Here is a 13,617-nt window from a genome sequence, read left to right on the forward strand (position 1 = left end):
TTACAATTGTTCGACTGTTTTCCTGGCTAAGAAAATCTGACAGGAAATCACACAAGGAGACACTGATGTCGTGAACTGTGAGTTTGTTTTTCATTAGAGAGATTCTTTTATCGATCATCTGAAAAGAATGATTCAGGAAATGAATCCAAAAACTTCAACAACTGTCTTTGGAAAATGGTCAAGATTAATGTGAGGTGCTCATATTATGTGTTGATTGGAGTAAAATAGTGGGGGAAAAACCACGCAGATAAATAAAAACCATGCATGTGATCATCTAAGATTTATTTTTTTTCCATTGGAAGCGATCATGTCTGTGAGAAATTAAGGTCAGACATTCAGGAAACAAATCTAAAAACAGACTATTCATTTATATAAAGAACTTCATTCATACCCAGACTGTTTAATATGACAAGTTACAGAGGACATAGACTTATTAGCCAATGAGAACTCACGACTCCTTATAGTAGACTATGAAGCTGATGAGGTCCCCGAAGCCCGGTGGCCGGTAGCTCTCCCACGTCAACTTGATTGTATAGCTTGATGTGAAGTTAGACTTGAACTTCAGGATCTGACTTTCACCTGTTTTAACAACACATCACATATTTTTAATGTCTCCTCAAACTTAATGAGTCAAAATATTAACAGTCAAAAAATGCAGACTGATCAAAGTTTCTGGGGTTTACTTACAGATGGCTCTATCGCCATTGTTGCGAAAATCGCCTTCTTCCGGCTTCACAGTTATGCCTGTTTTTTCCCACATTTTATGGATCTCGGACATGCAGAGTTTAGGGTTCAGACTGAAGAACAGACGTCCATTCAATATTGTAAGGTTGTGTTGATTCCAGTCCCATAAGGACTGCAGGTGCTGGTTATCGACGGCAGAGAATGCATACATGCTGATAACAGAAGGAAATTAGAGGGTTACAAACAGCAGAAAGAGATCAGTAGAAACTCTTTACTGCACTGACACATTTGATTAAAGCCTATGCTGTTGCAAAAACTGTTGACACCTGGTGACAGTATTAGCAGAGCTTACATGAGCAAAGGTTTGTTTGCCAGTCTAGGTTTGAAAAGACAGAAACAGTGTTAACACTATTATGTCAACCCTTCCAGCAGTGCAAGAAACACCAGAACACCTTCGGAGAAAAGGGAATGACTGTCATCCTCAAAATCCCTCCTCTGGGTCAAACCTTATCCTGGGAGAAATTTCAAAGTGACAATGAAGCTTTTTGTCATGAATAAATACACGATGCTTCATCTGAATCCAAAAATGTACTAAAACATCTGTTTCAATCTTTCTTCAGTTACGTGATTGTAGGAATCCACCACGTACACAACATTTTGCTCGTGTTCTCAAGTTCTCTGTCACCACAGACAAGCATGCACATATCCATAAGCAGATAGGCAGATAAACAGGACAGAAGAGCTATACTTTTCTATGAGTTCCTGTCCATTGATATAACGCAAGCTCTTGAGGAAGGACAGCGAGCCAAGCGCTTGGGAGTGTCGAATCTTCACAAAGCCCGTCACTCTCTTGATCAGTCCCATGAAGCTCTCCAACTCAGAGGCAATATTATCTGAGGACACAAACACACTGTAAATTAACACCATGAAAATGGCAGCAGGCTTACCTGTCAAGTATTACATTTTTTCATTTCTTACTGAATTTGCAATTACAGTCTGTTTACCATATATTGTACATAGAATTAAATACAGTTCATTACTGTAATCTTGTAAATTTACAACACAATACTGGTCACAGTTTTTGTTATCATATTACATTAAATTTGTTAACAACTGTAAAATGTATTTCAATATACTGTATTGTAAAGCATGTATCTTGAATTTAGTGATGATCAAAAAAGTTATTGTAATAATAGTAATAAATACTATGAACTGTATTTATGGGGTGTCTTTTCCTGCCACATTTTTCTTTGACCATCCCATGATGCTCGACTGGTAACATTACATTCCTGTTCATATAAGTTTACTAATCGAGTGGGATTAGGTCATTTCAGCTCACAGCATGTCCCTGTACAAAAGAATATGCCCAGATTTTACTGTAAACTGACATAAATGTTTTCATAGTGCTCTACCGACAGAACACCCAGGCAGGCTCATAGATAGGGAGATAGATAGACAGATATACTTTATTTATCCCAAATTGGGAAATTTAGGTGTCACAGTAGCAGAGCAGAATTATTACAGAAAATATACAGAAAATGTGCATTGAGGAAAAATAAGATAATATAAATATATAATATATATATGTTATAATATATAATATAAAGATAATAACAACAATAATAATATTAACAGGAAAAATATTAACAATATTAACACTAATAATAATAATAATAATAATAATAATAATAATAATAATAATAATAATAATAATAATAATAATAATAATAACAATACTAACAACAGTACCCAAGCATGGTAGGCCTTTAGTCATAGATAAATAAGTGTGGCACTCTGTGGCCATACACTGGACCTAGTGAAGCCATACCAAAACATCCGACTGGTGGTGGGATTCTGTCTGATATTTCAGAGCTGTTGTACAGTGCGATGGCTTGTGGCAGGAATGACTTCCTGTACCTTTCTGTTCGACAGAGGAGCTGTAGTAGTCTATTGGAGAAAGAGCTCCGCTGTATGTCCTGTGTGTGGTGGAGAGGGTGAGCGGGGTTATCCATGATGGATAAAAGTTTGTTAAGAGTCCTCCTCTCCACCACGGCCTCCACAGTGTCCAGACTACAGACAATCACAGAGCCAGCCTTCTTTATTAGCTTATTAAGTCTGTTGGTATCACTGGCTCTGATGCTGCTCCCCCAGCAGACCACGGCCAAGAAAAGTATGCCAGCTCTAACACACTGGTAGAAGATCTCCAACATCTTGCTGCATACGATGAAAGATCTCAGCTTCCTCAAGAAATAGAGTCTGCTCATCCCCTTCTTGTAGACAGCGTCAACATTAGAATTCCAGTCCAGTCTGTTAGAGATCTTGACACCCAGGTACTTATAGTCCTCCACCTCCTCTACAGCCTCTCCTAGGATGTATATTGGTTGTGGCGTGTTCCCCTTCCTCCTGAAATCGATCACCATCTCTCTGGTCTTGCCAACATTCAGCCTCAGGTGACTGGCTCCAGCCCACTCCACAAAGTCGTCCACCACAGCCCTGTACTCCCCCTCCCTCCCCTCACTTATACACCCAACAACTGCCGAGTCATCCGAGAACTTTTGCAGGTGGCATGACTCGGAGTTGTACTGTAAGTCGTTTGTGTACAATGTGAAGAGGAAGGGGGACAGCACAGTCCCCTGAGGGGCTCCTGTATCACTGACCACCGCATCAGACAGAACACTGCCCAGACGGACAAACTGTGGCCTATCTGTCAGGTAGTCACAGATCCAGGAGATGATGGAGGTGTCGACACCCATCCCCCGCAGCTTCTCGCCCAGCAGCCTTGGCTGAATGGTGTTAAAAGCACTGGAGAAATCAAAGAAGATGATTCTCACAGTGCTTTCCCCACCATGCAGATGCAAATGGGCTCTCTCAGGAGGTAGATGACGGCATCATCAACTCCCAATTGGGGCCGATACGCAAACTGTAGAGGGTCTAGCAACTCCTTCACCTGAGGCCTCAAGCTGGCCAAGACCAGCCTCTCCAGCGCATTCATCAGGTGGGACGTGAGGGCAACTGGTCGAAGTTCGTTCAACTCCGATGGGGCTGACTTCTTAGCGACAGGGACCAAGCATGATGTCTTCCACAACACTGGGACTCTCTCCTGGCTCAGGCTCAGGTTGTAGAGGTGTGTGATGACTGGAGACAGTTGGGGGGCGCAGGTCATCGGGATCCCAGGATCCAGGGGCTAATATCATCAGGTCCGGCTGCCTTCCTCTGGCTAAGTCTCTCCAGCTGTCTCCTGACAGCTGGCGAGAGTATCCCAAAAACACTGCATTGTCTAAGCTTTATCATATGTAGAGATTATCTTGAGAATCACTCTCAACTGAGTAAATAAACAGCATCATAGGATAATGTGACAATTAGGTTAGGGTGCAGGAAGCAGATGATGTGATCCTCACAGTGCACCCCAGCAGCACAGACCACCAGGGTATTCATGTTTCAGCAATGAAAATAGTTACAGGGCAGTCAAGTGCAACATAGTGTAGTAAAGTGAGTTTACTGTAGCCAGTTAAGGACTGCTGTGGCGTGATGTGGGACAGATTGGAGCCAAATTCAACACTCTTGTCATGTGATAGTGAATTTGATAACAGAGAACTACTAATCTGAGTGATGCTGGTGTTTATCTCACTTATGTAGCACCAGGGTCTCCGTTGCTACGTTAGGTGGTATTAAAGGGACTCACTTCCACGACGAATGTTGATCTCCAGATTCCCTTCAATGACGGTGCAGTCCTTCAAAGACTGCGCCGATTCCACTGAGGCGATGACAGGGACCGTGCAGGGCTTATCACAGGGGCCATTGCAGGCACTGCATAACATACTGTATACAGTAAAGGAAGAATAGAAGAGGGAGTGAATATGAAGAAACATACATAAATTAAAACTGTCAAAGAATGACCAAAATCTCTTCTACCTCACCCTTGAATCATCTGTTCACTCCCTATCTCTAACAAATTCCAAAGGATACAAGGAAATAAATTTTCTGCATGATACAAGGTCACACTCTTTTTCTCTCAAACAGGGAGTTGAATCTTTTATGGGCCCTCATTTGAACTCGTGAGAGAGTGACTCAGTGCATTGGCCTCTGAGACAAAACAGCAGTGATATGTCCAAAAAAATATACAGCAGCAATGAGAGAGGGCATGGGGAGTTTGGGAACTGATGAGTTGGGAGGATGCACATAGAGGAGTTTTCTTATTGTCAGTTCATAGTATAAAAGGTAATGTCAGGTGAGTGACTTCATAAATCCTCTAAGTATTAATTTATAAAAATCTATTTATGGTGCTGGAGTAAAAAATAACCTGTTGTCATCTTTCATTCTCTCCGAACAGTCTGGGAAGTCAAAACTTGCTTTGTCATTTGTCCAAAATGCTCTTAACCTCTGGCATTTCTAGTTTTGAGACCTATTTTAAGAGAAGGGCCTGTGAGGGGGTAGGTTACGCAAAGACACTTTAAAATTCACAGTAAAGAAAGCTGAGTGAATTGACAGCGAATCCGAACGGTTTTATCCTCTGTGAATGCATAGAGGATACTTAACTATGGTCAATATCATGTTGGAAAACCCTGACCTTGTAAAATTGTTCATATATAATGTAAATTGTTTGTTACCTGGCATGACTCTGCTAAAAATTAGGAACTACGCTAGAAGTGACAAGTGAGTGTTTACCGATTGGTTTCGTTGTGTGTGAACCCTGAGGGGCAGTCGGGCATACATTCTCCCTCATGGATGACAAAGTGAGTGTCGCCGGGCAAGTGCACGTTAGCACACAGGTCCATAGTGATGCAGCGCCAGCCCTCGAACTTGTAAGTGTCTGGGGGGCAGTCTGGCACGCAGCGACCCTCGTGGTAGTAGTGGAGGCAGGCGGAGCACGCCATGTCATTGTTGGGTTCAGTGCAGCTGCCCAGGCACTGGCTGTGGCAACACTCCCCTCTGTCTGTGCAGGCCAGCTTACAGTGTCCCGGGCACACTGGAGAAGATGGAGAAAGAAAGGGAAGAGGTCAATGGTGATGGAAAGTTATTACAATAAGGACACACAAAACTTAAATTTTAACAGGTTGTGATCCTACAGGAGATAAAACATGTGCTTATCTATTCACGTTATTTTCTACCAAAGCATGTCGCCAGGGCAATGATTGCTCATCATTTTACAATAGCGCATCTAGGTCAGCATTATATAGCGAATAACGTCTGTACTATTGTCGACCACATGTAACAACCCAGAATCAGGATCCAACATCCATCTTAGATACAGGTCACACCATCAGGACACAAAACAGGCCTGTTCACCGACAACTAACTGTAAAATGTTGTTTACTCCCGGTGTGTCACCGCTAATTCAAGGTGATTACGTTTATAGAGTTATTAGTTTTCCTGCCTCTCATTGTCAATTGCTGATTAAATTATGCTAATCATTAAGAGTTAGCAAGGAACAAAATAAAAATTGTTGTTTTAGAAAGACAAAACCTACCTAAGCAAATTTGCAGATGAACATATTAGTGCATTACATACACCTTTGACTTTAGAACTTCTTTGTTCGATTGCTAATGAACAAAACAATGACAAAATGTCAGTATTTTCCTACAGCTTAGCACAGCGTACAAAAGTTTTTCATGTTTATTTAAATACTGAGTGGCTGTTAATGCCTTAAACCTTCATAAATGGTGTACAATAATTCCATACACATAGAAAAACTGGTAAAAAAACAACAACACACACCCAGAAGTGCTCACTGAGGTTAAAAAAACATCACAAAACTGTGTCAGTTCGTAGACTCACAATCTCATCAGCCTCAAAGAGGAAAATGACAAAAAGTTTGTTTCTCAAAATTGTTTTTATTCTAGCCTATTTACAGAAAAACACTTCACAAAAAAGTAGCTGTGGAATGATTTAGCAGATGATTCCCACTGTTACCTAATCTTGAGACACTGCAGGCAGGAGTGTCCTAGTTTCAAAAGAGTCCACTTTATTGAAAAGGCACCTGGCATGTGTGTATGGACTCATGTGAATGACTGTGAATAGCCTGGGGACAAGGTGTTTCTTTCTCCTTTTTTTTGGGTAATGATTGCTCCTTGTTTGAGGAGCCTGTGTGAAAATAAAGGGCGTCTCTGGGAAACAAAAGAAAGTCAAAGGTTCAGGTTTCCTTGGAGAGTTTGTCTGTATGCTTGACAAAAAAAATAAAACTGTCATTCTTTAACATATTAGAAATGTATAAGGAGCAAAGCCCTGCCCTCCCCCTATCCCCTCCATAACTTTGTGTTATTTTTGTGTTACAGTCTGAAGTATTTACTATTTATTGTTATGTTCTTCATTATTGCTACAAAGCAAATTTCCCCACAGGAACAATAAAGATGAACTTAGTTACAATGAACTGAACTGAAATAAGGTGCAGCACTCTTGGTTCCTTAGCAACCCCCTCCTGGTGCAAATCTTGAGCTGCAAGTGAACTTGAACAAACACAATTAAATATACTGAAAACAAAAGCACACCAAAAAAACAAATGTTCACTTTCTCTTCATGCCAGCTATAAATTTAACTTATTGCAGTGGGATTATTTCAATCACTCTTACAGCAATGCTCTTTAGAGGTGATAAGGAAGTGAGTGTGATGTGCACATGTGTACGCCGGTTTGATTATAATTGTGAGTACTACAGAGAATGATGAAGAGGTGGTCTGCCTTTTTTATCTGCTTTAAATTAAATTAATTAATGAAATTCACACTACGTGAGGCAACAAAAGGAGCTGGGTATCGGGCTCATCTCCTGATGAATTTTTCATGTCGCTTTGCAAAACATCTGTGTAGGTTGAGAATGTGACGGTGCGCTACAGTAAGGCTGGAGACCAAACACACACTCCTACGGAGCCAACCCCAGCTTTTGTTTCACATGGGAAGGGGGAATGATCGTTCCCTCTCCTGACAGCATCTCAAATGCCAGACATTTTTCTCACATTCAGTCAAATCTAATAGTGCAGAGGAGGTGAAATTGTCTGTTCAGAAAATTCTTGCAGGATCCTATAACAAAAGAAACTCCTCTGGCTATTTCCTTATAAAGAAAAAAAGAAAAGCAAACCCTGATAGAATATCTTTATTGTTGGATATCAACTGTCTCTTGATAAGATAGTATGAAATTTCAGAGTGTATCACAGTGTTCATCATAACGTTGGTATTTATCTACAGTACTTGGCCTTTACTGTGCAATACATAGGTTTTACAATACAAATGTGTTCTGTGACGGTAGGTGCTCTGTAGTACTTCATGAATAGTGTGCCTAGCTATTCTGGACCCGGTCCAAAGAAAATGCCAAAGGTCACTTGCAAAACTCAAGCATCAAGTGCAAGCACACACTGCCGCTCACATGGCAGCTGTGATTTCATTGGAAATATAATGCTGACATTTGTGTTTTAAAGCAAGCAGATCAATGTGGCAACGACAGAGGGAAAGAGAAAGAAAAAGGGAGAAACACCAGCCAGGTTTAATTTTCTTGGAATCCTACCAAAAGGGGGCAGCCAAGGCTAATGAGCCTTGTTGGAGAAGGTCCGTTCTTTCCTCATCATTTTCAGATTCCTGAATGAAGAGAAATTCCAAACATGCATACCTTCCGCAACAAGAAGACAGAGGGAGGGGGGAGCCACTGCCTTAAATCCATATAAGTCGACCCAGTTTCGCTGTGTGACCAAACAACCCGTGGTATCAAGGATACAATCCACTATTTATAGATGCTCCTAATGCGGCTGTATTTCCACGCTGCTGCTCTCTACACATAACTATGCAGGGCATTGTGGGTTTCCACTACTTCAAAGGGAAGGGACTACCTAACAAGGGGCTCCTCCTCGGATAAGTCGTCACCATCCTTGTAGTCCCCTGAGTGGAGTTAAAAGATGAGCAGCACTAAATTAGAAGAATCAGCAGGCTGAGATTCAATGCTATATGAGTGCAAACATACTGTATTACATTACGCAACTGTCGAGAGATGAGATCTGTGAGAATGACAACTAGAAACTACAACAATGATCTGAGGCTGCAGAGTCAAATAAGTCAAGCAGCCAGCGCTGGGGGTAGGGGGAGGTTTATGATGTTATTCCTTTCATACGGTAGTTACACAACACCCCTCCTCCTCGATCTTTCCCTTGCACAAACATAGTCAGGTTCAGATACCGAAGCCAACCACCAGCCTGCCACTGCAGTTCACCAGAGCACTGTGACACGTGGAGCTGCTGGGTCCATTTCATCAACAGTAAACAAGACAACAGCACTGTGGTGTCTTCATCTGAGCATTGGTACATCCCCACACACCCGTCGTTAAACACATCTGCAGCACAACTACCGGGCCTGAGCGACAGACAAGTGCTGTTTGTTTATTGTTCTGAAGGTAGCCTCCATTGACTGGACTATGTGAAGAATCTGCAGAATGTTTCTGACCACAGAGGATTCAAGGACAAGAATGTTAATCCTTGTTCTCCTCGAACAAAAAAAGAACAAATCAGGGATTCTTGATAGAAATTCGAGAAAAAGAGTGCTAATAGGATTGCGGAGGTTTTATCTGAGATGAGAAAAGAGGTAACTACATGAAAACATGTGATAACTTTAATTCACCAGAAGAGTCCTCTTAAGATGACATATCCTGTTTGTAATCTGAAAAACATTGCCCAACAAATACCTCAGCATGTACCACAGCCTCCATTCCTTTAGCAAGATGTAGTAGGAAATATTTTTAACATGTGCTGCGAAGAAAATGACTAACTTTCAGTCACATTAAAATAATTTTGCTTTGGAAAACTAAAAAAAAAAAGATATCTTTAAAAATCTAAATTTTAAAAGGCACATCATCATGGTTGATTCATATCTAATGTTGTGTTAAGAAACCTTCCAGATTCACTTGAAACAACATGTCTCCAAAGGAATCACACAAAGTAAGTAGATACACTCCTTTTAAAACTTCCTTTTAACAGGCAGAAACCTCGAGCAGACCCAGGCATGAGACCTGATCTCATTCTTTCTCAAGTGTTGGCAGATGGATACAAAATCAGCTGAGATCTTGTTCTCTTTTTTGAATTCAAGACATAGGGTTCCCATGTTTTTTTACTTTCTTTTCATACTTTATCACTGTTTAAGTAACATATATATAAATTGTGCACTTTAAGAATTTTTTTTCAAGATTTAGGGGTTTTTTACAGGTCTAGAAGGAATTAAAATGATTTTAGTTACTATGAGGAAATGTTGTTTGACTTACCCACTCAGTCATGGAAGAGATTAAATTCATATCTCAAGGTGCTACTGTCTGTCTAACCAGGTGTATGAAAAAAGACTACAGGCAGCACCCCCGGCTTCAACCCTTCAACAGTACCTTACCCCTCCTCCTTTGACTCAGTCTGTTTTGATTAAAACAAAAAACTGCATCAATCTCTTAAAATGTAAGATTTCAACACTGTCTGCCTTTTGAAGTGTGTGTGTGTGTGTGTGTGTGTGTGTGTGTGTGTGTGTGTGTGTGTGTGTGTGTGTGTGTGTGTGTGTGTGTGTGTGTGTGTGTGTGTGTGTGTGTGTGTGTGTGTGTGAGCATGTGAGGAGGATGGGTGAGGGGGTTCATAGTTGCTCTCTTGAACTAATGCATTACTTTATTGCAAGAGAACGCCGGTGTTGGAGAGACGGGGGATTTGCAGTGCAGGAGTGCGTCTCATCTGAATGCGAGTCGGGTCTCGTTTGCCTTAGAGACATGCTGTTTAAGTAGACTACTACCATGTTTACACAGGGAGGCTGGTGACGTGTTTACTGCCAGCTGGCTGCCACCGACTCTGAAGATGAAGTATGATGAGAAAATATAAGAAGTTTGGTAAACGTGATTTTCCCCTCAGCAATCACTGGGGTCAGCCAGGTGAAACATATACATCCTGTAATGAAACAAGAAACGTTTCACTTTTAATAACACATCAAGGCGTGATTTGTTTCCCCCTGTGTATCAAAGAGAAAGAGGAAGTGTGACAGACCAATTTGGAAATAGTTCATTATTCACAGTAGGGCTTGAGGGGAGGGACGACAGGGAGGCGGGTTGCGGGAAAGAGAGGATGGTGGGGGTTAAACTGAAAGCTATCTGCTGGACCAATAGCAGGTGGGCAAGGGCGGTTCTAGTCCTGATGATTGACATGTTATTGAGTCTGGAGCATAGATGGTAAACAAGTCCCCTCTTGAGCAGGCACTGGGAGGGGGGAGTCGTAACCATAGTGATTAAGCATGGCTATTCCACAGATTTGGACAAACCATAAGTTAAGAGGAAAACCAGAACAGATACAGGGCACTCAGAAACATTATTCCTGCAGACAGCGTCTATATTTTATCTATATGTCAGATGGTGACGAAACAAGTTGGGCTTTATTCTTTGAATTTCCTGATTGACTGAAAAGTGCTTCAAAAAACTAAAAAACATCGATAAACATCAGTTAAAACAAGAAGGGACATTTTATGATACTTTTCATGATTTGCTCATGATCACTGCATAATTGTAAAGGAGGTTATTGTAGATGAAACACATTAAGAATCAAACACGCTGCCTGCCTGTGCTCCACAATATAAAAATGCCCATAAATCTAATAGGATTTATTTCATCCATCCATTTTCTGTAACCGCTTCATCTGCCGTTGGGGGTCACGGGGAGCTGGAGCCTATCCCAGCTGTCTTAGGGCATGAGGCGGGGGAAACTCTGGGCACGACGCCAATGCACCGTGAAGCCACACAGAGACGAAAACAATCAAGCACACACATCTATGGACAATTTGGGACGAGCCAATTGACCTGAAGCACATGTTTTTGGAGGTGGGAGGAATACAGTTAAATGTATCCCTATTTTCTAAAAAAATTAGTCTATGCCACAGTACATGAATCCACGAAATGTTGGGATGAGAAACTTCAGGGTTTTAGGGTACTGGACCTGAAGTCAATAACAAACAGTAAAAGTAGCTCAACAACAGCACAGTAGAACACAGGTCTATCAAGAACTCCTGCTGCCCAGACCTGAACTCCCAGCTCCCTGAGCTCCATCAGGCCACATCCTCCTCGGGCAACTCAATCTTCCCTGGGAGCCCCCGGTAGATCACTCCAGACACTTGTTTAAACCACATCAACCCCAGACGGCCAGGAAGAGGATGCTTCCTCCACTCACGGTTGAGGGAAAAACCGCATCAGACATTCATCTGCTGTCTTATTGCGACAGGGATAGTCTCAAGTGCAGTGATGGGCCGAACCAATTACAACTGGTGTTTTTTTTAGAAAGAGAATCTATGGCTATACATGTTGGACAATGTACTGCTGATCAGAGGGGGTTTTTTTCCCAGAAGGGGAAACACTGCACAACATCAAGATGTGATTTTCTCTTGCAGACAGCTGGCAGAAGAAAGCTTGGCTAGGTCTCTGGTTCTATGTGCAGAGGTGTGTGTGTGAAACTATTCCTCTCCATCCCAGTGTTTCTGGGTACCTTCCACTCCCATGCCCATTAAAGACCAGCAGTGTGTTTTTCACACAACTATGTGCTGGTCTGTGTGTTCAGGCATGCATGGTATTTCCCCTTACTCGCATTCAGGCACAACAACAACGAATAAACACACACACGCAGGCAAACACACAGACTTCTACATACATGCACGCACACACACACACACACACACACACACACACACACACACACACACACACACACACACACACACACACACACACCTTCCGTCTACCTTCAGGCTTTAGCTCATTTTGCAGCTGCCGCTGTTGTTGCTTCATTGTTGACTGCACATCCGAACAACATGCAGCTATGCAGCACCATCACATGTGTTAAAACTTCATGCACTCCATGTTTTAATAACTAAAGAGAAAGAGAACGGCGTGCAAGCAAAAAAAAAAAGCCGACAACAACAGCAACCAACTTTAGTTAGTGTAAAGATTGAATAGAAATATCTATTTTAAGCAGTATTTCATTGAAAGAACAGTAGAAGTTCTACTTTGGTATACAGTGCGCCCTCACCCATTCGAGCATCAACACTCGCGAAAATATCATCTTATTGTGGATTTTTGGTAGGCAGTCACGTGATACAGTACACACATTCTATTGGCTGACGGCATCCGGAAGTGCGCTACGGTCCATTGAGTCTTGGACTTGAGACACAGAAGTGCTTTAGACAGTCTATCAGAGTGTGGGAAAAAGTAATACAGATAGAAGGTGGATTAATATCAGTATGGGGAGGGTTCATAAATGTTTAAATTACCGTAAATAATAAGATGAATAGTTTGCCGTTCTATAGCGGATTTCGTTAATCGCGTGGGGTTCCTGGAACGCATTATCCACGAGGAACAACGGTGCACTGTAATTCAGTATTGGCGATCATAAGTCTGCGGGCTTCTTAACTGAACCATAAATGGGGATCCACTAACATTGGATGGGATAACATATTATTAGATGGGGATCCATTAATATTTAGTACCAGTATGCTACTGTGTTATATAAAGACTATATCCTTAATGGCTGATCTAAGCTATTCTTAACGGATTGCTTGATTTCTTGAGTGATTTAACATTAAACAGCAGCTCTTCTGATATAAGATCCTTTTAAGCCATGAATATACTGTAATTATAAATGTTTGCTGAGTGTAACGTAACTAGTTGGAGTATATATCCAAGCAAACATAGATAGATAGATAGATAGATAGATAGATAGATAGATAGATAGATAGATAGATAGATAGATAGATAGATAGATAGATAGATAGATAGATAGATAGATAGATAGATAGATAGATAGATAGATAGATAGATAGATAGATAGATAGATAGATAGACAGACAGATACTAATCCCGGAGGAAATTGTACATATCCACTGCTCAGGCATTACATAACGAATAAATACTGGATAAACACCAGGAAAAAAAGAAACACTGTCATCACAGGACATACCACAAGA

General features: G+C 41.4%; 1 protein-coding gene across 2 annotated transcripts in view; it reads right to left on the reverse strand.

Annotated features, from left to right (window-relative positions):
• igf1ra (insulin-like growth factor 1a receptor) overlaps positions 1 to 13,617 on the reverse strand; it is a 79,228-nt gene that overhangs the window by 20,878 nt on the left and 44,733 nt on the right. For both annotated transcript variants that reach the window (XM_068312029.1, XM_068312030.1), the window contains 5 exons: positions 5,350 to 5,650; positions 4,367 to 4,503; positions 1,433 to 1,577; positions 688 to 896; positions 453 to 579 (listed from right to left, as the gene is read on the reverse strand). In XM_068312029.1, coding sequence (XP_068168130.1) covers positions 453 to 579; positions 688 to 896; positions 1,433 to 1,577; positions 4,367 to 4,503; positions 5,350 to 5,650 — 919 coding nt within the window. The remainder of the gene's footprint in view (positions 1 to 452; positions 580 to 687; positions 897 to 1,432; positions 1,578 to 4,366; positions 4,504 to 5,349; positions 5,651 to 13,617) is intronic.

This window comes from Antennarius striatus, chromosome 4 (assembly GCF_040054535.1).
Source record: "Antennarius striatus isolate MH-2024 chromosome 4, ASM4005453v1, whole genome shotgun sequence".
Taxonomy (NCBI): Eukaryota; Metazoa; Chordata; class Actinopteri; order Lophiiformes; family Antennariidae; genus Antennarius; species Antennarius striatus.